This window comes from Salvelinus sp. IW2-2015, linkage group LG4q.1:29, assembly GCF_002910315.2.
Source record: "Salvelinus sp. IW2-2015 linkage group LG4q.1:29, ASM291031v2, whole genome shotgun sequence".
Classification (NCBI taxonomy): domain Eukaryota; kingdom Metazoa; phylum Chordata; class Actinopteri; order Salmoniformes; family Salmonidae; genus Salvelinus; species Salvelinus sp. IW2-2015.
The window spans coordinates 23865000-23891553 of NC_036842.1; the positions used below are offsets into that span (position 1 = coordinate 23865000).

General features: G+C 41.3%; 1 protein-coding gene across 1 annotated transcript in view; it reads right to left on the bottom strand.

Moving 5' to 3' along the window:
* LOC111961699 (protein Niban 2) overlaps positions 1 to 26074 on the bottom strand; it is a 50720-nt gene extending 24646 nt beyond the window's left edge. Inside the window, exons 1-5 of the mRNA XM_023984162.2 lie at positions 25694 to 26074; positions 10095 to 10225; positions 6948 to 7076; positions 6652 to 6757; positions 6180 to 6347 (exon numbers count right to left, since the gene is read on the bottom strand). Of these exons, the coding sequence (XP_023839930.1) occupies positions 6180 to 6347; positions 6652 to 6757; positions 6948 to 7076; positions 10095 to 10225; positions 25694 to 25748 (589 nt within the window). The 5' untranslated portion in view covers positions 25749 to 26074. The remainder of the gene's footprint in view (positions 1 to 6179; positions 6348 to 6651; positions 6758 to 6947; positions 7077 to 10094; positions 10226 to 25693) is intronic.
* Between the last annotated feature and the right edge of the window lie 480 nt (positions 26075 to 26554).

The window sequence follows — 26554 nt, forward strand, 5'->3', positions numbered from 1 at the left end:
ACAGGGCTAGATTGTCTAGGCATTGACTCTCATGAGAACAAACTGGACATATAGATCAGCTGACCGAGGCTGCATCCCAAATGGCACCCTATTCCCTATATAGTGTCCTACCCGTATCTTATAAAGTGCACTCAAAACTAATGCACTATATAGGGAATAGGGCATCACTTCGGGGACACACCAAGAAAAATGTGTCGCTCGGGATGAAGTTTGAACCCCTTTTAAAACAGGACTGCTATGAATTCCTTTCTTCATAAAAATAACAATTTATCATACCATGTTCCTCTTGGGACATGGGGACTAGTGTGAACCTTTACTAAGTTACATGTATTTACACTGAGTATACAAAACAATAAGGACACCTGCTCTTTCCATGACAGATGAATCCAGGTGAACGCTATCATCCCTTATTGATGTCACTTGTTAAATCCACTTCAATCAGTGTAGATGAAGGTGAGGAGACAAGTTAAAGGATTTTTAAGCCTTTATACTATTAAGACATGGACTGTGTATGTGTGCCATTCAGAGGGTGAATGGGCAAGACAACATATTTAACAATGGTCCACCCCTCAAAGGACATCCAGCAACATGGGCCAGCATCCCTGTGGAACGCTTTCGACACCTTATATAGTCCATGCCCCCGACAAATTGAGGCTGTTTTGATGGCAGAAGGGGAGGGGGGGCAATCCTGGAAAAGGGAATACATTTTGATTCACAATATGACTTGTTGGAAACCATTACTTATACCAAGATCAGGGAGCAGATTGCATCCAGAGTAGCATGAAAAAGTGTGTGTGTGTAAAGTGTGTGTGTCTGTGTAAAAATATGTGGTAGCGTTTACCATGGTCTCTTTATTTGAGACATTTCCCTGTCCATCTCTGCACTTCTGCAGTTGGCGTGACTCCTGCCACAGCCAGATCAAAGTTCCCTTCACATCTAGCCTGTGTGTGTTTATTGTTAATCACTTGTTTACAGGAGTCTGCGAGACAGTACCGTCAACCGGCTCTCCGTTAGCTTAGAGGCAAGATGGGTTCAGAGTTCAAGTGTATACCACGATAGCACCTCATGGTAAGATACTGAAACGTACTATAGCCCTCAGCTCTATTCTCTACAACCAAGCTCTGACAGCATTACAAAACTCATTCACATGCTGTCTGTCACAGCCTGGGTGTGTACCAGCCTCACTACGATAAACACACCAGGACAAACAGAACCCACTCTACAGTCAGCCAACACATTATGAAAACATACAATGAACCACACTATGGTAAACAGAACCACACTATGGTAAACATATGCCCCACTCAGTCTGCTAAGGGTTAAAGCAGTGATGTGGAGGTGTGGAGCTCAGACCAGAGGGGTATAATACTACAATGCTAGCTATATCTATTCAGGATTTTAGAAAGCTAGCCAGCTTCATGTAGCTTCACATTCCAGCTCAGGCTTTATCCATGTTACGAAGGTGGATTTTGATCCTGCACCTGCCGCTTATTTAAGCCAGGCTTGTAACTGCACGTGGCTAGTGGAACGCTGAACTCTTCATTAAGACAATGCTGATACAGCAGTTGATGGCTCCCTGGTGGCTGGTGGCAGCCCAGGGCTAGCTCTGACTGCCAATGAGATGCACCGCCCTGCAGGAAATACAACTGGTATGGTGATAGACCATGGCTTAGACTGACAGACAGGCTGAGTAATCATGAGAGATCATCTCGATCACATACCATAAGCCGACCATAAGCACAGGACTATGAAAAGTTCAACAAAAAGGAGAAAACGTGCTGGAGAAACAGTATGGAAATAGTCTGATCTTATAGAGAAGAGACAATTAATTATATCTGCACGGCCTTGATATATTACATTTTATTTTACCTTTATTTATACAGGTTTTTTCTCATTGAGATAATATCTCTTTTCCAAGAGAGACCTGGTCCAATAGCAGAACATTGATTGAAGTCAGCTTTTGTACAAAAGACAACAATACCGTCATCTACCACAGGTAAGACCACAGGAACGAGTGGGCGGTTTTCTGAGTGGTTGTCATGGACACCAGGTATAACAGCAACATGGCAATTATCCCCCACAGTGGCAAGCACCTGTGAGTCTTCCCTATTCTGCTCTAACTCTCTACAAAAGGGAAAATAGAGAAATCAGCCATTTCCTTCCATGCACTCCACTAGCTTTGTGCTGAGGCCTCAGCTTTTATTACATTTCTCAAAGAAGGCTTATATTCAAATAGGACTCAGGCATTTCATACAGCAGGACACTGAGCCACAAGCACAAAACCAGCCTGAGTCTGCATCCCAAATGGCACCCTATTTTGAAAAAGCTGCACACTATTAAGGGTGCCATTTGGGACTCAGCCCAACCCAGTCCTACCCCAGCACACAATAGATCCTCTAAACGTGATGCAAAACACTGTTGCTAACACTTTTACTGGACTGTACTTCATGATAACCAATTCCGCTGCGAGTATGCAGCAAGCCACACAATGTGTGTGTGTATTGGTGGTTAGACTTATCAGGTTGTTTCAGATTATATCACAACGCAGTATCTCCAATGACACACGGCTCTCGAACTTCGCCTCTCCCGAGTCCGTACGGGAGTTGCAGCGATGAGACAAGATTGTAACTACAAATTGGATACCATGAAATTGGGGAGAAAATATACTAAAAATAAATATATATAAAATATACAGTGGGGCAAAAAAGTATTTAGTCAGCCACCAATTGTGCAAGTTCTCCCACTTAAAAAGATGAGAGGCCTGTAATTTTCATCATAGGTACACTTCAACTATGACAGACAAAATGAGAAAAAAAAATCCAGAAAATCACATTGTAGGATTTGTAATGAATTTATTGGCAAATTATGGTGGAAAATAAGTATTTGGTCAATAACAAAAGTTTATCTCAATATTTTGTTATATACCCTCTGTTGGCAATGACAGAGGTCAAACGTTTTCTGTAAGTCTTCACAAGGTTTTCACACACTGTTGCTGGTATTTTGGCCCATTCCTCCATGCAGATCTCCTCTAGAGCAGTGATGTTTTGGGGCTGTTGCTGGGCAACACGGACTTTCAACTCCCTCCAAAGATTTTCTATGGGGTTGAGATCTGGAGACTGGCTAGGCCACTCCAGGACCTTGAAATGCTTCTTACGAAGCCACTCCTTCTTACGAAGCCACTCCTTCGTTGCCTGGGCAGTGTGTTTGGGATCATTGTCATGCTGAAAGACCCAGCCACATTTAATCTTCAATGCTGGTCAATAAAATGCAAATTAATTACTTAAAAATCATACAATGTGATTTTCTGGATTTTTGTTTTAGATTCCGTCTCTCACAGTTGAAGTGTACCTATGATAAAAATTACAGACCTCTACATGCTTTGTAAGTAGGAAAACCTGCAAAATCGGCAGTGTATCAAATACTTGTTCTCCCCACTGTATTTCAAGGCCTACCTTTAATCTCAGTGCCTCTTTACTTGACATCATGGGAAAATCAAAAGAAATCAGCCAAGACCTCAGAAAAGAAATTGTAGACCTCCACAAGTCTGATTTATCCTTGGTAGCAATTTCCAAATGCCTGAAGTTACCATGTTCATCTGTACAAAAAATAGTACGCAGTAATAAACACCATGGGACCACGCAGCCATCATACCGCTCAGGAAGGAGACGCATATTCTGTCTCCTAGAGATGAACGTACTTTGCGAGAAGTGCACCATCCCAACCGTGAAGCACGGGGGTGTCAGCATCATGTTGTGTGGGTGCTTTTCTCCAGGAGGGACTGGTGCACTTCACAAAATAGATAGCATCATGAGGGAGGACAATTATGTGGATATATTGAAGCAACATCTCAAGACATCATTCAGGAAGTTAAAGCTTGTTCGCAAATGGGTCTTCCAAATGGACAATGACCCCAAGCATACTTCCAAAGTTGTGGCAAAAAGTCAAGGTATTGGAGTGGCCATCACAATTTTATAGAAAATGTGTGGGCAGAACTGAAAAAGCATGTGTGAGCAAGGAGGCCGACAAACCTGACTCAGTTACACCAGCTCTGTCAGGAGGAATGGGCCCAAATTAACCCCACTTATTGTGGGAAGCTTGTGGAAGGCTACCCGAAACGTTTGACCCAAGTTAAACAATTTAAAGGCAATGCTTCCAAATAGTAATTGAGTGTATGTAAACTTTTGACCGACTGGGAATGTGATGAAAGAAATAAAAGCTGAAATAAATCACTCTCTCTACTATTATTCTGACGTTTTACATTCTTAAAATAAAGTGGTGATCCTAACTGACCTAAGACAGGGAATTTTTACTAGGATTAAATGTCAAGAATTGTGAAAAGTGAGTTTAAATGTATTTGACTAAGGTGTATGTAAACTTCCGACTTCAACTGTATATCTGGAGTATTTCTCCTGTATGAATTCTCTCTCTCATCGGCTATGAAAAGCCAACTGACATTTCCTCCCGAGGTACTGAGCTGTTGCACCTTCTACAACCACTAGTTATTATTTGACCCTGCTGGTCATCTATGAACGTTTGAACATCTTGAAGAACAATCTGGTCGTAAATGGCCATGTACTCTTATAAACTCCAACCAGCACAGCCAGAAGAGGTCTGGCCACCCATCATAGCCTGGTTTCTCTCTGGGTTTCTTCTTAGGTTCCTGCCTTTCTAGGGAGTTTTTCCTAGCCACCGTGCTTCTGCATTGCTTGCTGTTTGGACAGCTGGCAGGCCTGGACATGTAGGGGGAGTACAATGACTTTGATTGGCTCCAGGCCTGGACAGGTAAGGGGAGTACCATGGCTCTGATTGGCTCCAGAGGAGGGGCCAACAAGGGTTGAAGATTCTGGAGCTTCTTATTGTTCGTACAAAGAGTCGGAGACGATAGTCAATGTGCAGCTGAAGTGGATGTGTTAAGCCCACTTAAAATATATATCCTATTTATGAGAATGTTTTAGTAACCAGAGCAGATTACAGGAGCATTTCGGTTTAAGTGCCTTGCTCAAGGGCACAGACAGATGTTTAACCTCGTAGTCGGCTAGGGGATTCGAACCAGCGACCTTTCGGTTTCTGGCCAAACGCGCTTAACCGCTAGGCGCCGCCATAAAAATAGGCAAATGATGAGTCTATGAGAAAAAAGTATGTACTTATAGTTCTACTAACTATATACTGCATGGAAATGACTGTATATAGGATGCTTTAAATCAATCAGCAGAAGACATTTTCAAAGGTTGAAGTCAAAATGGACACAAACACTGTGTCAGCACCTTGTCAGTGTGTGTGTTGTGTGCCTGCATGTGTGTATGCACGTGTGTATGCATGTGCGCTTTGATCTCAAGTGAACACGGCTCAGATCCTCCCAGGGTGTGGGGTGTTAGTGGTCGAGACATGCAAGTGTGTTTATTTAAAGTGCATTATGGGAAGGTGCTGACGTGATGTCGGAGGACCATCAGTGGATCAGTGCAGTGATCACCATTTGATTGTTGAGCTGCTTCTGCAACCTGTGGGATCCTAGCAAGTCTGTTCATGTGATTTCATCGGCCCACTTTGTCACTCAATGAATAATCACATTGTTTCACCTTCCTGTGAAATCCTCCCTAAGGGGATTTCTCACTTCTCCAAGTTTCTCTGAAAATGTGTGTGCGTGTGTGTGTGTGCTGGATGAGGTACAGGAATACACACAAGCACATTTCCGATTGCCATGGAAAGGGGGGGCTCACCTCATCCTATACCAATGTGTAACCCATTAGGCCTCTGGACAGAAATAATGCACTATATAGTAAATAGCGGGCCATTTGGGATGTTTCCCAAGACAATAACTTCAATAACACATTCCTGCCCTGCTGCGTTTCACCGTCACTGATAGACCAGCTCATTGTGATGGTATGCAAACTTTCACAAGACACACACAGGTCTGTGTTGTGAACACTGGCAGTGAGGCAGAAGAGCAGTAATTGGTCAGGGTGGAGCTGAGGGAGAGTTGTTCTCTATCTGAGATGGATAATCCTCTATAATGCAGAACCACCAATTGGGTTTGTCTGCATGAGGTGATATTCTTGCTGTAAATGTGTAGTGTAGAATTTTGAATGGAAATCAACTTTAGGTCCCGACAAGGATAGTATATGCTGTTTGTGTGCGTTATTATGACAGTGTGTGGTGTGTGTGTTCAGACAGCTCCTCACCATTGTTGCTGTGTCTGACACAGTCCTGAAGCACAGCGTGCCACTTCTTCTGCTCCTTCTCTGTCAACACACAGAAGTAGTGGTGGCGGGCGTACGGGTGCCACAGGATCAGGTGGAACTGGGTGGCACACTTCACAAACGGACCACTGCCCACCTTGGCCTTTATACCTAAAACACAAACACACATTCAGGTTTATAGGTGTTCATAGCCTCCTCAACAGGGCACCAAAACAAAGAAAACATATTGAATCAGAAAAGGAATTCCAGAACTTGTCCAATAGGAAACACTCATTGCTAAATATTTTGCTACAGTATTCCCTAATGAATATGGCCAACCTAGTCACTGAGTACTTTAGTACTTGATCTCACATTGGGGAAAGTGCTGGTTATACCAAAATCCAACAGTGTCTATGATCAGCTGTTTATTATACACAAATCAGCTAGTCAGGTGTAACCAAATGATATCTCTTACCTGGCAGGCTGGTGTTGATCAGTTCAAGATACTCCTCCATGGAAGTTAGAGCTTTGTATCCAGCACAGTTGATGGTTCCTTTAGGGCGCAAGCTCCTCTCGTGAGCCTATCAGAGTACAGATTTCAAGGAAAGAGGGTGAAAAATGTACAAACAGTTCAGAACCATCAAACCACAGTTAAAGTTGTGACCTAAACGATTCAGACTAGCTGGCATGTAAATCTGTCTGATTATGAAAGTAAAAACAAATCTAGCAACAACAAAAAAGAGATGGTTTCAGTTTTCCGACCACCCTCACCACTTTGTTTTCGTAGAAGCTGATGTTGTAGGTGTCGGCCACGAAGACAAAGCGGTTCCTCCATCTCTTGTTTTCCTCCAGGTACTGGAACAGACCCCCAGAAAAGATGGAGCGGTCCTCCAGAGGGTTCTACCACAACAGACAGTTAGCATTAGAGCTGCTGTCACTTGTATTATTGTACTACATGCGATTTGGTTTGATTAGAGAACAAATCGATACAATTCGGTTCGATGCACTAACAACTGTTGCATAAACACATTAATTTTCCATTCTAAATGAAACTCTGAGCTGGGCCTGTCTGAGCTCGGCCTGTCTGAGCTCGGCCTGTCTGAGCTGACTTCTGTTTGTGTGTGTGTGTGTGTAAATGATGTATGTCTATGGTGTATGTATTATGTAGGCACTTGAGCTGAGCCATAAGGGAGACTAGGCATCTACTACCCCACTACGACTATCAGATAATTTTTTTACCTACGCAAAAACAAAAGTATTTTTCATTCTATAGCTTGTTCTCCATCTTCTTTTTAAATAGTAATCCAACATGTTTCCAGCACTTATTTCCATGACTGATCTAGCCAATTAAACTCAACTCCACGATTTACGATGCAGTTTATTGGCGACTAGTGTGGGCAGACTGGAGCTCCGACAACACAAAAGGCTTTCATAAAAAACTACTGATTTCAGCACCCAATGAATAGTGCGCAATTACACAGGACAATGTCATATTGTATCGGCATCTAAGTATCGTGATAATATCATGTCGTGAGGTCCCTGGCAATTCCCAGCCCTAGTTCGTTAGTACCAGCAAAAGCAGTAATGATGGGCTTCATCCCGAATGGCACCCTATTCCCTATATAGTGCACTACTTTTTACCAAGTCTGGTCAAACACAATGCACTATAAAGGGTATAGGGTGCAATTTGGGACACAACCATGGTGTTTGCAGTTGTACAAGCGATGCTGATCTGCACGGTCAGTTAGTTACCAAGTCAATTACAGATCAATCAATCTAATTCAGACACTATTTAAAAGGACTGAAAACCACACACTAAAGCTGTTCAGGAAATACATTGGACACCATTGGTCTAAACATGTCTTGTAACATACAGAGAATGCATCCCGTGTGTGGAACAACAAGGTCCTGACACAGACAGGCTGTATCTCAAAATGTCACCATAGGGCTCTGGTCAAAAGCAGTGCACTATATAGGGAATTGCGTGCCATTTGAGACTCATACATACAGTAATGTAAAGCCTGATATCATTTGACACGCTGGTGGAGGTTGAGACTGGATGGCTAAAGTGAGAACACACAGGTGTGGTATATTGTTTACACCACCACTTTGTTTTTAGATTTCCTGTTGTAGAACAAATACTGTAACTCAAACAGCATAATCCCAGCTGAGGAAGAAAGGAAGGGGGGTGGAGCTGGAGAAGAAGAAAGGTTGTGTGTGCTTGGAAGGTGCTAACTGGCAATGCTTGGTTAAAGGTGGTGCCTATGAGTGCCTCTGTTTTAATCTGAAAGAGTTTTGCTGTTTTGCTGTTTCCTTGTGTGAATGTAAGTATGTGCATGTGTGTTTGTGTGTGTGCGCGCATGTGCGCGCATGTGTTGATGCGTGCATGTCACTACCCAGAGCATCACTTGGGCACCGAAGAGAATAGACAAGGAAAGCAGTCACAATACTCTTAGCACCATCACTGTTTGTTCATGTGTGAAATCTGCTTTAATTCCCTCCAGTGACTCGATGGAGACTAACACAGAACTCAACAGTATTACAGTGGAGATAGCTACAGTACACGTTTCATATCTGTGTCCATAGCATTTTGACTGTTAGAGTGTAAACACTGACTGTTAGGTTGACTGTTAGAGTGTAAACACTCACGACCTAACAATGAGATAAAATCTTAAGGGAGACTCAGAGGAGGATGGTGAGGTAGATAAAAACAGTGGAGGAGTGGAGGAGGATGGTGAGGTAGATAAAAACAGAGGATGAGGAGCGGAGGATGAGGAGCGGAGGAGGATGAGTAGGAGAGACACAGATGGCGTGGGAATACTGTGATAGAGGAAAATGAAGTAACTGAATAAACAGAAGAGGGACAGCTTAATGTGTAAATTAATGTATAGAATTTATTATAAAAAGAGAGAAAATTCACAAGGGTGCAGTGAGATACCCAATGATCGGATACTTTTACCATCAATCATCTCAAAAGATATATACTTAAAAACAGGAAATCAACCAATCCTCCACCATTAACACAATGAAAAGGTCAAATGCTTTATTATCTAAATGTTGAAAGTGCGTGGGTGACAGAGAGAAACAAAATGGTGCAGTTTGAGGCCATGTGGAGGAGGGTAATGTGGGCGCTGGAGATGAGGGTGTGAGCAGGTGGGTCTGGGCAGGTGTGATGTAGTTGATGTTTGTGTGTGTCTGTATGCTGTCGTTTGTGTATGTTTTGTATTGTTAAAATATATATATATATATATAAACATAAACTCAGCAAAAAAAGAAACGTCCTCCCACTGTCAACTGCGTTTATTTTCAGCAAGTTTAACATGTGTAAATATTTGTATGAACATAACAAGATTCAACAACTGAGACAAACTGATCAAGTTCCACAGACATGTGACTAACAGAAATTGAATAATGTGTCCCTGCACAAAGGGGTGGGTCAAAATCAAAAGTAACAGTCAGTATCTGAGGTGGCCACCAGCTGCATTAAGTACTGCAGTGCATCTCCTCCTCATGGACTGCACCAGATTTGCCAGTTCTTGCTGTGAGATGTTACCCCACTCTTCCACCAAGGTACCTGCAAGTTCCCAGACATTTCTGGGGGGAATGGCATAGGACATCGAAGAGGCCTTTCTACTGACTCTGAAAAACACCAAAAGAAAGATGCCCAGGGTCCCTGCTCATCTGCATGATGCAATATTTAAATATGTTCATTTAAATATTTACACGTTATGTTTTCTGAAATAAACGCACTTGACAGTGAGAGGACGTTTCTTTTTTTGCTGAGTTTATATATAAATAAAAAAATGGAAGAGGGACAGATGGAAGAGGGACAGCGAGAGAAGAACAGAGGAAGACACAAAAACAGCAACAGGGGGTAAACGAGTGCGACAGACAGTCGTTTCCGGGCCGGCCTCTTGCCTTGCGGTGCAGGAGTTGTGACTGGGGTTCTCCTCCCCCCTCGATCTCAAAGCGGACACTGTTGAAGAGGGCCACTGCATACTGCTGCTCGTACACATGGCCAAATTCCCCCGTCAACTGCCTGGTACGAGCTGTGGGCAGAGATAGATGACAGTTAGAACTTACAGTTAGAGACACATTCACAGAACACACACACACACACACACACAACACAGCTGCAGAGCAACACAGTCTGAATAACCCAGTATGTAACGTAAATGACAACAGGTGCCAAGTTACTCAAACATCAATATCAAAACAGACATGTCAATGTGACAAAACACAGTCACACACACAGAGAGAGASASAGAGAGAGAGACAACATGCTAGACAGTCACAGAAAAACAGCCACACACAGAGAGAGACAGAGAGAGAGAGACAACATGCTAGACAGTCACAGAAAAACAGCCACACACAGAGAGAGACAGAGAGAGAGAGACAACATGCTAGACAGTCACAGAAAAACAGACAGAGAGTGAGAGTGAAAGAATGAGAGCAGCAAAGAATGCGGGAGAGAATGTGGGAGAGCGGGAGAGAATTTGGGAGAGCGGGAGAGAATGTGGGAGAGCAGGAGAGAGAGCACAGCTAGGCCACACAGTCCCAGAAACTTCAGCTGGCAGCAGGGCCAGAGCATGACATCAGTAATGTGACTCATCAGAGCGCAGAGGACTTGGTCTTGAAGAGAAGCTGTGAGACTACCGAAGGGGACAGACAGGCTTGTGGAGAGGCTATACTATAGGGTGACTCGTAACGAAAGGTGGACTGGACCGGACTCAGACAGGTAAAGCAGAGAGACAGTGTGAGAGGGCATTAACCCTCCAGTATTTTTACCACCTTTCTATCAGCCGTATATGAAAAGCCAAGCAGTAAAATTGCTCTCACATGTCACTATAAGGAATTATACCAAGTCATGAGTTATAGTATGTTTAAACAGAGACTTCATTAATTGAGAAAGGGCTAAACACACAGAGTGTACAAAACATTAAAAACACTTTCCTAATATTAATATTGAGTTGCAACCACCTTTTGTCCTCAGAACAGGGCATGGACTCTACAAGGTGTCGAAAGCACACAGGAAACTGTTGAGCGTGAAAAACCCAGCAGCGTTGCAGTTCTTGACACACTGAAACTTGTTGTGCCTGGCACCTACTACCATACTCTGTTCAAAGGCACTTAAATATTTTGTCTTAACTTCTAGTTCCTCCCAAACCCGGATCCGGGATCCCACAGTAAAAAAGCTGACTAGCATAGCCTAGCATAGCGTCACAAGTAAATACTAGCATCTAAATATCATTAAATCACAAGTCCAAGACACCAGATGAAAGATACASWTCTTGTGAATCCAGCCATCATTTCTGATTTTTAAAATGTTTTACAGGGAAGACACAATATGTAAATCTATTAGCTAACCACGTTAGCAAAAGACACCACTTTTACTCCACCAGTTTTTTTACTCCATCAGTATTTTTCAGGTATAAATCATAGTTTACCATTGCAGCCACTATCACAAAACTCACCAAAGCGACTAGAATAACTACAGAGAGCAACGTGTATTACCTAATTACTCATCATAAAACATTTCTTAAAAATACACAGYGTACAGCAATTGAAAGACACAGATCTTGTGAATCCAGACAATATTTCAGATTTTCTAAGTGTTTTACAGCGAAAACACAATATATCGTTATATTAGCATACCACATGAGCTAACATCACCCCAGCATTGATTCAAGGCAAAAAGAGCGATAACGTTATCACCACCAAAATATATTAATTTTTTCACTAACCTTCTCAGAATTCTTCAGATGACAGTCCTGTAACATCATATTACACAATGCATATAGAGTTTGTTCGAAAATTTGCATATTTAGCATCACAAATCGTGGTTATGCAATGTAATCTGTCAAAACATGGCATGCATTCTGGCCGGCGCCATCTTGGAAAGGCACCTAAGTTTACGATTATTTATCGATTAGATTGACTAAAAAAATACAGGTTGGACAGCTAATGAAAGATGCATTGGTTATTAATGCAACCGCTGATTTAGATTTTTWAAATTAACGTTACTAGACATACAATGTGCGTTACAGCCAGACTAGTGCCGCAATAATGGCCGAAAAATGCGTTTACATTTTTCCACATAAATACGGAATAAAATCATAAATAGCTCTTACTTTTGGACGAGCTTCCATCAGAATCTTGGGCAAGGTGTCCTTTTGTCCAAAAGAATCGTTGCTTTGTTGTAAAACGTCCACTTCAACTTCGGAACTAGCAGCTAACAGTAGCTACGTGGCACACACATGTCCAAATCCTCAAACGCAATACTACGAAAATTCCGAAAATAGCAATATACTCGCATAAACTGATATAAATCGGTTTAAAATAACTTCGTTATGATGTTTCTAACACCTATATCGAATTAAATCACAGACGGATATATCTTAGCCCGATAACGAGAGCTTTTGAGCATGCCATTCTGATGTCCTCTCTTGCGTCTTGAGGAGCGTCCAAAAGAACGGACATGTCACTCCATGGCCTTTTATAAACTCTGAGAAATACGTAGAGACTCCATTCCACTTCTCATTGGTTACTAACATCCAGGGGAGGGCGGGTGCAGTTCATTTCGACCCATAGGGCACATACAGAGTTTTAAACTGATCTCAGAACAGAGCCTAGTTTTCAGACCTTCGCATGTCCTGTCATGATTTTCGCTGTAGAAAGAGTTCTGGTTCACCCACAGACATAATTCAAACGGTTTTAGAAACTAGAGATTGTTGTCTATCCAATAGTAATAATAATATGCATATTGTACGAGCAAGAATTGAGTATGAGGCAGTTTAATTTGGAGACGATATTTTCCAAAGTGGAAACAGCACCCCCTGTATTGAGAAAAGGTTAACCATTCACCCTTGTTTCAAGGCTTAAAAATCATTCTTTAAATCTGTCTCCTCCCCTTCATCTCCACTGATTGAAGTGAATTTAACAAGTTACATCAACAAGGGATCATATCTTTCACCTGGATTCACCTAGTCAGTCTATGTCATGGAAAGATTTCCTAACGTTTTTTACACTCAGTTCATAAAGGTAGTACAATAAATTAATTCTAAATTGGAACAGATAATGAAGACTTCTACAGTCAAGGCACATTAGGGCCTACAATAACATTGTACCTACTGAATTTGTACTATATGGAGATTCAAGCATCAGGATGTTGAATGGTAAAATACCATGGTCTAACCAGCAATAAAGACCATCTTCTTTACTATAAAAACAAGTTATTTTTGGAAGGACTTTTCCTAAGATACCAGTAGTACTTTTCCTAAATATAGCCCTTTTCCTAAAGATCCCTTATAGTCCACAGGCTTAGCTTGTGGTGGCTCCGTGTTCTCAGCTCAACTCTGACATGACACAGTAATCTGTGAGATGTTTATGGTAGGGGCGCCACAGGAAAGAGAGAACAGTCTTTGAGTAGGAGGGCAGGAAGGAAAGACCTGACAAGATAGGAAAGAGGGGAGAGAAGTAATCTCAAAGTAGCACTCAAACACACGTTCACACTAGGTGTATTTTAATGCACTGTATAAAAAATATACTTGGTTCAATCCTGGGTTTCAGAACCCAAAAAATAAATACTGAGAAGGATCTAGACATAGATACTAAAAAGGGTGTTCCCCTCAGTTCCACCTGTATAATATATTCCACGCTGGTCTAATTCATCATGACACCACCCTCAGTGTGTATTTGTATAACAGTGGAAACAGGCCAGCAGGGCTCGGCTGTTGTTTGAGTCATCATGAGGGTACCAGATATCTCCTGCTACATCTGTGAGCACTTTGATCCATTATTTCCCACACATCCTCTGTACTGTGCCAGTGACCTCTGACTGAGAACAATACACTAGACACCCGTGTGTGTTCTCTGAGGACCAGAGCTAGTCCCATTCACAACCAGAGGCTAGAGTTGCTATTTCATTCACATGCTGCACTTTCCACAGGCTGGGTTAGTGTGCCAAAGCCTGCAGACTGGCCACAGGGAGAGTTAGGTCAAATGACACACTTCCCCACTGGAATGAAGGCATGGCTTGAACGACAGTCTGCAGCAAACTAAACTGATGGAGATCTGATTGCGCTTAAGGGCTAAATTAGGAAACTGTGTGTGTGTGTCTACTTAGTGCCCTGTCATCCCAAATACAAGGAGCAGGCAGCCCCAGTGCCAGGGATTAGAGACTGACAGCACAACCACCTACTTCTAGCCTGTGTTTGAGAAAGAAACAAAGAAAGGCAGAAAGAAAGGTAGAAAGGCAGACAGAGTGAGTGAGAGTACAGTAGTCAGAGTGCATTGATCATTTCCCTTCCTGTTTCCATTGGGTGCAGACCGTCTAAACAGCTGGAAAACTCTAAGAATCAGCAGACATCCTGTAGCTTGAATGGTACACTGTCACACTGGGATGTAGGCTTGGCCTACTGTACCATATTGTATAATGTATTAACCCTCCTACTGTGTTCCGGTTGAATTGGACCGATTTACAAGTTCTCTCTGAAAAATGTAGTTAATTTAATCTGATTGTCAAAAGGTTCCATGACTTTGTCCACACAGAGCATCTGAACACACAAAATACAATTTGATGATTTTCATTACATTTTGGGTGTTTTATCTAACTTTTGTACACCTGTGGCGTTCCCGGTTTTAGTGTATAAAATTTTGTTCAGATGGACACACTTCCTCTCCCAGACCCCCACATGCATGTGTGTTTTAGCACACACACACACACACCTCACTCCCCTTCTTGGATTCCATGGCAACCCCCACAGGAACCTTTCCCCCACGGGAACCACACCTGTTGGCATTCTCACAAATAATCACAACATTGTTTCAATAATATATAGAACTTTTCTTGCAGCTCTGGTATATTAAGCTTTTTGAGGCCTTGCACACATTTCATTCTGTGGCAGCACAATGACCAAACGATATACTGTATGTGTGGCTCTTGATCATATCTTTGATGACACTGGTGAGGAGAGAGTCCTTGTTAAACTGACAAAGTAGTCTGTGATAAATAGCACAATATGTTTCATCTTAGTAATTGTTATAGTAAAAATAACCCAGACATTATGCTTTTTTAAACTCAAAAACGAGTTGTATGAGCTCAGGTCAATGAGGCCTACAGGCCATAAATAGCAAATAGAAGGAACACAATGAATTAACATGAAGCGAACACAATAGGAGGGTTAAAGGGATGAAGGAGGGATGAAGGAGCGACGGACTAGGTTCAAGAGGTTCATTGACACCTGATTAACACAAGTCTAGGAGTAGGTAAGATAACAGAAATGTGTGTGTGTATCAAAGAGGAGTTCAGCTGCTGAGAATGTGCCTTGACAGCAAATGTGGAGACGTCGACCAGTACAGCCAACTACTCCAAACAGTATACTCCCAAAGGAAAAGAGCTGACTAACCACTCCTCCCACAGGCACAAACATGTGTGCAGACACACACACACACTGCTCTCACCTGGGTAGTGACTGTGAAATAGACAAAAGGTTTAAGATGAAACAATAGAAATATGACAGGTAGAAAGAAAGCTGCATAGAGAATGAAAAAAACTTTATATAGGATTTTTAGGCCAAAAGAACTACATTGTGAAAGAGCGAGAGAGAGACAGAGAGCGAGGACAAAAATAGGGCAGTGTGTGAGAACCAAACTGGCTTTCTGCTCAGTAATCCCAAGGCATGTTCCTACCTGTTTCTTCTTCTGTACACACACTCACTTCCCTCTCTTTCCTTCTAAATCTGCAGCTTTAGACATCTTTAGAAGCTACACAGGGACAGAATCCTGAATCTCTCAGCCTCATGGCAAATGATGTAGACTAGCTTGAGATGAGCTAAAAAACAGCACATTTCTCTCACACCCATGACAAAATGTAGTATTGCAGGAAAGTATCTTTAAAACCGCAACATTTCTCTCACACCCATGAACAAATTAGTATTGCAGGAAAGGATCTTTAAAACCGCAACATTTCTCACACCCATGACAAAATGTAGTATTGCAGGAAAGTATCTTTAAAACCGCAACATTCCTCTCACACCCATGACAAAATGTAGTATTGCAGGAAAGTATTCTTAAAACCGCAACATTCCTCTCACACCCATGACAAAATGTAGTTATTGCAGGAAAGTATCTTTAAAACCGCAACATTCCTCTCACACCCATGACAAAATGTAGTATTGCAGGAAAGTATCTTTAAAACCGCAACATTTTCTCTTAGCCTCATGACAAAATGTGTAGAATAGCATGAAAAAAAAAATCTGTTTTCCAAAAATATTAAATGAGTGTACGAAACATAAGAAACACCTTCCATAATATTGAGTTGTGCACCCCCTTGTTGACATTAGAACAGCCTCAATTCATTGGGGCATGGACTCTACATGGTGTCAAAAGCATTCCACAGGAATGCTGGCCCATGTTGACTCCAATGCTTCCCACAGTTGTATCAAGTTGGTTGGATGTCCTTTGGGTGTTGGATCATTCTTGTTTTGTACACTCAGTATATATAATAGTCAACCGAGAGTCATCGGTTCTTTCGACCAATCGATTGGTTGAAATTTTAAAACGTGTATTTTTCAATATGTAGACACACCCCATGTTAGACTAAAATCAACTATATGTAGGCTACTTTGTCTGATGCTTTAAGCACTGCAATAAAAAATGAAATGAAGACACAAATTACAAAAGAGGGAACCAGAGATCAATATAGCTTAACCAGAAGTAAAAACCTGTTCCCAACCCTCCTCCTCCCGCTGCTGGCCATTTTGCTCCTGAAGTTGCCGGTAATAGGCTACACCAGCGTTCTGCAACCTTTTCCATTTGGAATGCCAAGTTATTATACCATTTCTACTGATCTGCGTGCCAGTTATGATTTTCATATGCACATTTTCATGGAACAGTTTAATTTATAATAAAGTTTTCATATCTCAAAATCAATGTAATGTGGTTAATCAAAATTCTATCTAAATGAAAATGATACAAACCTAATAGTAACTTATATTCCCATTGCCAATACTTAACTACATAAACCAACAAATAAAAACATTGCAGCCCGCAGGTTGAAAATATCCCGATAAAAATAAATATCCTATAAATCACATTGGCTCTGTATGGCCTGTCTGCAAGGAACTTGAAACATTCTATCAACTATTAACTTGAGTCAGGCCTGAAGCTGGTGCTAGCAAACTTGCAACATTGTATACAATATTCTGGGCCCTCAGAGTTTACCATGCCAATGAGCTCCAGACAGACAGCTGTAGGGTATGTGCACAAGGGATAAGAAGTAATCAGGTTGGCTTACTTTATGACATTTGCATCAGATCAGAGCATGAACTACTGTCTTTCTCAATGGATGTAAAAACAGACTTTGTTCACTTGCTTTTTGAGGCAAAGAAAAAATTACTTTGAGAAGCTCCACAATGATGGTGAGTTAAGAAATAGTATCAGATTCCCAAATGGGCACATTTATAAGCCTACATTTGCGCACAGGACAGGTAGCCTAGGCCTAGTTCTATGCATAACTCAAATTTGTCAGGAGCGCTCCAAACAAAAGACAATGAATAAATTGACTACTCGTAAACGGAATCAAATAAATAACGTGCCCACTCCTGCAATGACAATGGTAAGACTATATTATTATTACTACATTGAATGCATTAACAGAAATGACCTTATCCAAACAAACATTGTAGATTAGAGATGGTAAATGTACTATTGGTGAACCATCCCCGCGGTTTACACAGTGGATTAGACCACTCAGACAGGCGTGAATCAGACAGGCGTCTCGTGTGCCATAACATTTATTTTGATATATTTGCCACAGCTCGACAAAAAAAAATATTGGTTGACCAACAGCCTATCGACCAGTCAACTAAATGGGGTCAGTCCTAATAATAACAACCATCAAATCCATGATATAATAACCATCATATCGAAGTAAACTTGGAGTCATGCGATGACATGTTGTGTGGTCCTCCCACTACGACTTGGGAAACCATGCAGTTTATTAGGCTACAATAAGTTACGATGAACTTCACAGGGTGGTGAAAGTGCACTGTGATGAGCTTGATGCGCCTTAAATTGAGGGTCTTATTCTGGTGACATGATGATCGATGCTTGGCTGCCATTTGACAAATAAAAATGATCTTGCTCTTATCCAAAATAATAATTTGGTCAAACAGAAAAGTACATTATCCTCATGATTCCTGTAATGAAAGTGTCTGCCTGCCCCTGTACCCATTTCGTTGGGGCCTGTTGCTGTGTCAAGCGAACCACTCTTTTTCCCAGGGGGGGGAATGCTCTGGGAGAAAAAAAGGGTTTTCTGATTGTATAACATTTAAAAATCATATTGTGGGGAAAACACAGCCATTCTGTTGCCACAGTTGAATAAATGAGGTTATCAGCTTTCTATAGCTATACTTTCTATTTCGCAGCTCTCAATTTTGAGCTCAATAGCAACTATTTTTACAACCAAAATATTTTATATGGCTTTGAGATATGGAGCCGCATGAAATACGCACTGGCAATTGCGATTACCTAGGTAGGGCATTAAGTGATATGCAGTTTGCCAACGATTCATTATTTTTGAACTAACTCTTTGTACTGACTCGAGAGTCATGATTCGTTTTTTTCTGAGTGACTAGTCATTTGTTTGACCTGCTAGTGCTGGCCAGGATTAATACACGCTCCTCCGGCTCAGCGGCTCAGAGACATGCTTTGACCACCAATTATCTGTCATATGCGCACAGGAAAATAGTTAATGAGCAAAGAGAAGAAAAACTCATCTACCAATAGGTGCCCTTCTTTGCAAGGCATTGGAAAACCTCCCTTGTCTTTGTGGTTGAATCTGAATTAGGCTTGCCATAACAAAGGGGTTGAATACTTACTGACTAAAGATATTTCAGCTTTTCAGTTTCAGTTTCCAATATAAACTAGCCTTTCGTATTAGTGCACATTAAGACTTAGGCAAATTCATTCAATTGGAGAATTATTTTTTATTCTGGAGCCCTATTTTAAAATGTAAAATAAAACAGCCTAATAAAACACCCACTCACATACAAGCTGCTGCTACTCCGTTTCTTATATCCTGTTGCCTAGTCACCTTACCCCTACACAGGGGCGCAACTTTCACTGAGGGGGGACATTCTGAATTTGCATCCCCCCCTCAGTTTTATAATTGGAATGTGATACAAACGAGACAATGGTGTGCTTTAGGACCATGTGGCCGCCTCCGAGCGGTCGGGTAGGCTGTTTGGAGTGTTTATCCGACCAGATAAAAAATTATAATAATTGTAAAAAAAAGAATGCCCCCCCAGTTCTAAAACCGAAGTTGCACACGTGCCCCTACACATATACCTCCATCACTCCAGTATCCCTGCACATTGTTAATATTGCATTGCAACTGACCCTGTATAGTATGCTTACTTACTTAGTTCTGATTCAGAGGGGTTGGGTTAAATGCAAAAGACACATTTCAGATGAATGCATTCAGTTGTACAACTGACTAGGTATCCCACTTTCCATTCATATTTTTGTGTTTTTTTCTAGTATTACATAGTTATTGATTATCGCAATATTGGGTTTCGAGATTTCAAGAAAGGCATTTCACTGTACTTATGCATGTGACATTAACTTGAATCACAACATGAAACAATGTATTACTTGAATACGATCACATTTTTTAATAAAGCACTGAATTACTTTATAAGATAAAAAATATATATATTATGTGACGGCGTTGTGTGACCAAATCATGGGCTGGTGCAACTGAAAAACTTAGTGGCACCAGGGGAAAATGTTAGTCTGGAGCCCTGTGAGGGTGAGTCTGGGGGGAAAGCGGCATACAGTGTTTCCAGCCACAACCACACACACATATCCTGGATTCTGAGGTTGGAACCCCAGACAGAGTGGCTAGCCATGGAAAATACAGGTCTGGAGTAGCCTGATCAGACCACAGTTCACCCAAGCAAACTTGTATAATCAATTCTACATGACTGAATTGAGAAATGGTTCAGTGAAACACACCTCAGCAAACATGACCCCCATTGGCCCCATGTGGGTTCACACACCAGTCCGACATGAGCTAGTCATTCCAATAAATGTTCTGTTGTGTGATGACCAATTTTTCTTTATCTTGTACACTGCCATTGACGAAGTCTTTAAAGATACTTCAATGCCTAAGTGCATGTGACATATGAGAAACGTAAAGGGACATTTCACTGCTGCCCTATTTCACTATATATGCCCATTAATATGTTATTAACATGTCATAAAAATCAAGAATTTATTCACTACACGGAAATCGAGGGTTTCTGCATTTCACCAGTAGAAAACGCGCCTTCTACATTTGCTGGTTGTAAATCAACCACCATATCCAGAATTCATCATTTCAGGATGTAGTACCGTCCTGGTGGAGGTGGATCCAGTTGATGTGAATACTCCCATGGAGAAATAAAAATGTCTGTGTTTGTGGCCAACACTTTCAGACAACGGATTTTGAAACGGATCGGAAGTCTCAACTCATGGTGTTGCCAGGTCGAACGTTGAAAAGTGATGCTATCCCATCGATTTTCCCCCTCACGTCAAAGAAGAAGGCATCCGATCAGCCAACATCAGCGCAGCAGAAAAGAAGAAGTCGAGCTGACGTTACCTAGCCAACTAGCTAGCGAACTACATTTATCTAAACCAACATTTCCCCAGCTTTCATAATACGCTGGCTATTCAAAAAATATATATATTTTTTGGTTTTTCTTCATTCCACACTAGGAAGAGCTGGCCGCATGGCCAAACTTCTTCCATTTTAGAATGATGGAGGCCACTGTGTTCTTGGGGACCTTTAATGCTGCAGACATTTTTTGGTACACTTCCCCAGATCTACCCTTGCCTCGACACAATCCTGTCTCGGAGCTCTACGGACAATTCCATCGACCTCAGTCTGAGGTCCTGAGCGCTCTGGAGCAGGTTTTCATCATGGAGCTCTCTGTACTTTGCTCTGTTCATCTTTCCCCCGATCCTGACTAGTCCTTCAGTCCCTGCTGCTGAGGAGTGGCTTCCGTCTGGCCACTCTACCTACCATAAAGGCCTGATTGATGGAGTGCTGCAGAGATGGTTGTCCTTCTGGAAGGTTCTTCCATCTCCATAGAGGAACTCTGGAGCTCTGTCAGAGCGTGTTCTTTGTCATCTCCCTGACCAAGACCCTTCTCCCTCAACTGCTCAGTTTGGCCGGGTGGCCAGCTTTTAGTAAGAGTCTTGGTGGTTCCAAACGTCTTCCATTTAAGAATGATGGAGCCCAATGTATTCTTGGGGACCTTCAATGCTGCAGGCATTTTTTGCTACCCTTCCCCAGACCTATGCTTCGACACAATCCTGTCTCTGTGCTCTACAGACAATTCATTTGACCTCATGGCTTGGTTTTTACTCTGACATGAACTGTCAACATGTGACCTTAGACAGACAGGTGTGTGCCTTGAACAAATCATGTCCAATCAATTGAATTTACCACAGGTGGATTCCAATCAAGTTGTAGAAACATCTGAAGGATGAGCAACGGAAGCAGGATGCACCTGAGCTTAATTTCGATTCTCATAGCAAAGAGTCTGAATATTTATATAAAGAAGGTATTTGTTTTCTCTTTTTTACTACATTTGAAGACATTTCTAAAAACCTGTTTTCGCTTTGTCATGATGGGGTATTGTGTGTAGAAGGATGGATATTTTTTTTAATCAATTTTAGAATACTGCTGTAATGTAACAAAATGTGGGAAAAGTGTACAGACAAGTGACTAGATGATTCCTGCTGCATCGGACTTCAACATCTGGATCGTCTCATTGTGGTATTCATTACATGAATTTGCATAAACTAGCTATAATCTTACTGCGAAAACAGATACTTTCAACTAAAATTTGTTGGCAAGTAAACATGTTTCAATAAAACAGTAGATTATTCTGTCAAATAAGTAAACATGGTTTGTTTAAGACAAGTTTATTTGCTCTGGAGACCGAGGTGAGTTTACACAGCAGTAAGCAGGAACAGTTATGGCAACATATGACATATATACAATAGAAGAAAAATATACTACTAACGCCTATAATAAATACTACAGTTTTACAAAGGGAATACTTGCATATGGTGGGTTTAGGTGGTGCAGTGAGGTGTTCGGAGTCACTTTGATACAAGGGGAGATTGTTGTTATGGGACCTTTCACATCTCTTTTTGAGAGTCATCAACTTCTTTGTATCCAAGCGGAATTGTCTGTGAAAGAAAGACAAACTCTATTAGACATTGTGGGCAATCGCTGTGTACTGTCTATATTCCTATTGTAGCAACATGATTTAGAATGAAGCAATAAGGCCCGAAGAGGTGTGGTATATGGCCAACATACCACAGCTAAGGGATTTTCTTATGCACGAGTGCCTGGACACAGCCCTTAGACATGGTATATTTGTCATGAACCACAAACCCCCGAGGTGCCTTATTGCTATTATAAACTGGTTACCAATGTAATTACAGCAGCAAAAATACATGTTTTGTCATACCCGCCTTCAGAGCTCGAACCACCAAGTTTATAATATGAGACACTTTGAAATCTCACAGACACACATTAGCTAGCTAGCTACAACACACAGGTATAGTTACTCCAAGACTAATATGAGTCATAAAACCAGAGTCATTCCTTTACTCTTCGTCATCAAAATATTTCCCTAGTTTTGCTCCTAATGAGGTCCACTGAAGCTAGCTAGGCTAGTTAGCTAGCTATAACTTCAACTACAGTACATTTTAGGTATAGGAAACAAAGCTAGCTACAAAAACTTGGCTTGTAGTGGTACTAGCAAGCCCCGTTATGGCCGAATCAATCACAAAATTGTACTGAACAACACTGCCTCATGTTAAAAGAGCTTATATTGCTAGGTAGCTATCGACTGCAAAAAAACTTACTTGTTTGTCATTTGCACTCCTTATCCAGCCGCTGCTGCTGCTTGCTGGTCTCGCAATAATTTTTCTCGCTGTCTCAACTCCTCTTCAGTGCATTCTGGCTCAAATAAATAGGGCTGTACCTTCCTATGTAAAACATATATTCTTTGTCCAGCTCTTCTTGGAAAGAGGAATAATCAGAAGCAGCTATTGTAATTATTTAGTGCATGGTAAAATAGCTCCCATGAACCTGTAGAAACGAACACCGGCCCCGTTTTGAAAAACCACAATTGGACAGGGTCAAACTACTGCCCAAACATTATGATCAAGCTGACTGTCCTTGGGAAAGCAGTTATTATCTTAGCTACAGATTGGTAGACCAGATAATGTGATTTAACCAAGTATTTTTGTATCCATTACTGGGAGTTAAAGGTTAGGTACTGTTTGGTGTAGCACAGAACATTTACGACCAAGCTTAACTTGGCGACAATATTTTTGTTCTCGATTCGGCCAAACATGTATCTTCTAAAATGTATGTGTCCAGTTGCAGATGGTGCATTTGAATTTAGAGAATGCTCCATTATTAAAATAAATCCATTTGAAATATTGCTAAGTTAAGGTTGGTGGGAAATGATCTGTCCTATACACCAAGCAGTCCCTAACCTGTAGCCCTTGATCGTGACTCTCAGTTCCATTACATTACACAAATGAGTCATTAGACAAAGGCGTCTTCTGTATGGGGGAGTTTGTGGTGGGATTTTGGCAGCATAAGGACCTTATCTTTCATATCAGCAAGAAATAATTATATATATATTTTTAAAGGTTAAATTGATACACACCTTTATAAAGGTTCGCACAACGCAATATTTCCTTGTTACATCGCTTGTTTACAGTGGTGTAAAGTACTTAATAAAAATACTTGAAAGTACTTCTTAAGTAGTTTTTTGGGGTATTTGACAACTTTTACTTCACTACATTCCTAAAGAAAATAATGTACATTTTACTCCATACATTTTCCCTGACACCCAAAAGTACTTGTTCTTTTGATAATCATTAAAATCTCTGGTCCTCCCTACTGCTTCTGATCTGGCGGACTCAATAAACACCTTTCATTTGTAAATCATGTCTCAGTATTGAAGTGGCTATCCATAAAAATAAAAATATATTTAAATAGTACCGTCTGGTTTGCTTAATATAAGTAATTTTTAACTATTTAATACTTAAATATATTTTAGCAATTACATGTACTTTTTAAAATATATTTGTAACCAAAAACTTTTAGACTTTAACTCAAGTAGTATTTTACTGGGCAACTTTCACTTTTACTTCAGTCATTTTCTTTTAAAGTATTTTTTTTACTTTACTTTTTCTCCCCAGTTTTGTGTTAACCAATTGGTAGTTACAGTCTTGTCTCATTGCGGCAACTCCCGTACGGACTAGGGAGAGTCGAAGGTCGAGAGCCATGACTCCTCCGAAACACGACCCTGCCAAGCCGCACTGCTTCTTGACCTACTGTTCGCTTAACCCGGAAGCCAGCCACACCAATGTGCCAGAGGAAACACTGAAGTCAGCTTGCAGCCACCCCGCACGCCACAAGGAGTCGCTAGAGCGTGATGGGACAAGGACGTCCCGGCCAGCCAAACCCTCTCCTAACCCGGACGACGCTGGGCCAATTGTGCGCTGCCTCATGGGTCTCCCGGTCACGGCCGGCTGTGACACAGTCTGGGATCGAACCCGGGGCTGTAGTGACTTCAAGCACTGCGATGCAGTACCTTAGACCACTGTGCCACTTGGGAGGCCCTGTATCTTTACTTTTACTCAAGTATGACAATTGGGTACCTTTTCCACCACTGCTTGTTTACGGAAAACATACGGAAGACAGAGTGCTAATTAGCTATCTGCTTCGCCGTACACCTGTGTGTGGAAATGGAAGACAGACGCCACAAACGTGTTGTCACTGAAAAAACTGTTGGCTGCAACTGTGTAAAAAAACGGTTAAAACAGAGTACAGTGTGTATTATGCATTTGTGAAATTATTTTGTGATATGAAAGTAGATGGATTTATGGTTCTAGAACCATACCACAATGGAGAATCAATTCACGTTTAGATGGAGTATTTGGCTGTTTTGTCTTCCAGTGACAATTCACCTTTTAAACAGAACGTGTAATGTTCTTGGATAAAGGAGTAACATTGGGCTCTTTTTAAGAGACCTAACCTGTAACTCCCAGTAATGGATACCAAAAATATTTGGTTAAATCACATTATTTTGTGTAACAATCTGTAGCTATTATCATCTTTGAGAAATAAGGTCTTTCAGACTGGGCTTGATTCAAGTAGGGAGAGTTTGTCCGTTTAGAATGTAATTCAGCTGAATTTTATGCGAGGCAACTTGACATTATGTAGAATTCTAATTTATTGCAACAATGTACATTTTAAAACTTTCGAGGGATCCTGACTGTCGAGTAAGTTTCCTGTGCGGGAATAGAAAACAGTGGGTAAGGAGCCCATATCCTTTTAAATTAATTGTCTTGTTCCTTCTTCACATTTTACGCAAATACATTAAGCAGCAATTCAAGATGTAAATTGGAGGGAAAGTCAAGGAGGAGCTTACCGGTAATCATCTCTCGCTTGCCTTCGTCCAGGTGAGTGGAAATTACATCCCCCATCGTTACAGCCCCGCTGGTTAACCAACAAACCCCAAGAGAAGGGGCAAAAAGGCGCGTTGGCCAATGTCAAGGACAGTATCTCAACCTAGGAGAGGAAAAAATACACGAGCCTACCGCGTATGACTTCGCCTTTCCCCGAAACGACGCCACATACAATGTTTGAAACGCACGTTGGTCAGGAAATCTGGGTCGACAAAAAGTTGTGGAAGAGCGTGTCCTGTTGTACCTTTTCTGGATCGTGAGAAAACTCAAATGAAAAGTTAGAAAGTGGGCTAAGTTAGTTCATTCTGACAAGACACACCCTCTCAAAATCATCACTCCATCGTGTTCAGCCTGGGTGTGGCTTTTAAAGGAATCTTCCGGGTATACAATTACCAGACTGTGGAGTGCGTAAAGTACTCTTTTGTGATTTACAGAAATTATATCTGGCCCAAATTTCAACTTCATTATTGACGTGCGGAAATGTTGCTTTTAGCCTTTGCAAAATAATGTGGGCTAATAATAGTTTTTCAACACTAATATAGCGTAGGCTACAATACAGCCATCTATCATGTCATGTGTGATGATGTTATTATGTAAAGTTTTTGTCAAATGTTTGAATACTGTTTTTGTAAGAAAGTCGCACAGAAAGTCATTGGATGTCATAAGGTGAATGCACCAATTTGTAAGTCGCTCTGGATAAGAGCGTCTGCTAAATTACTTAAATGTAAATGTAAAAGTCATCTTTGACAGGAAACAAAATGCCATGTTTAGGGAGAGGATGATGAGCTAGGGATGGGGATGAGACTGCTCAAACGAGGAGGTAT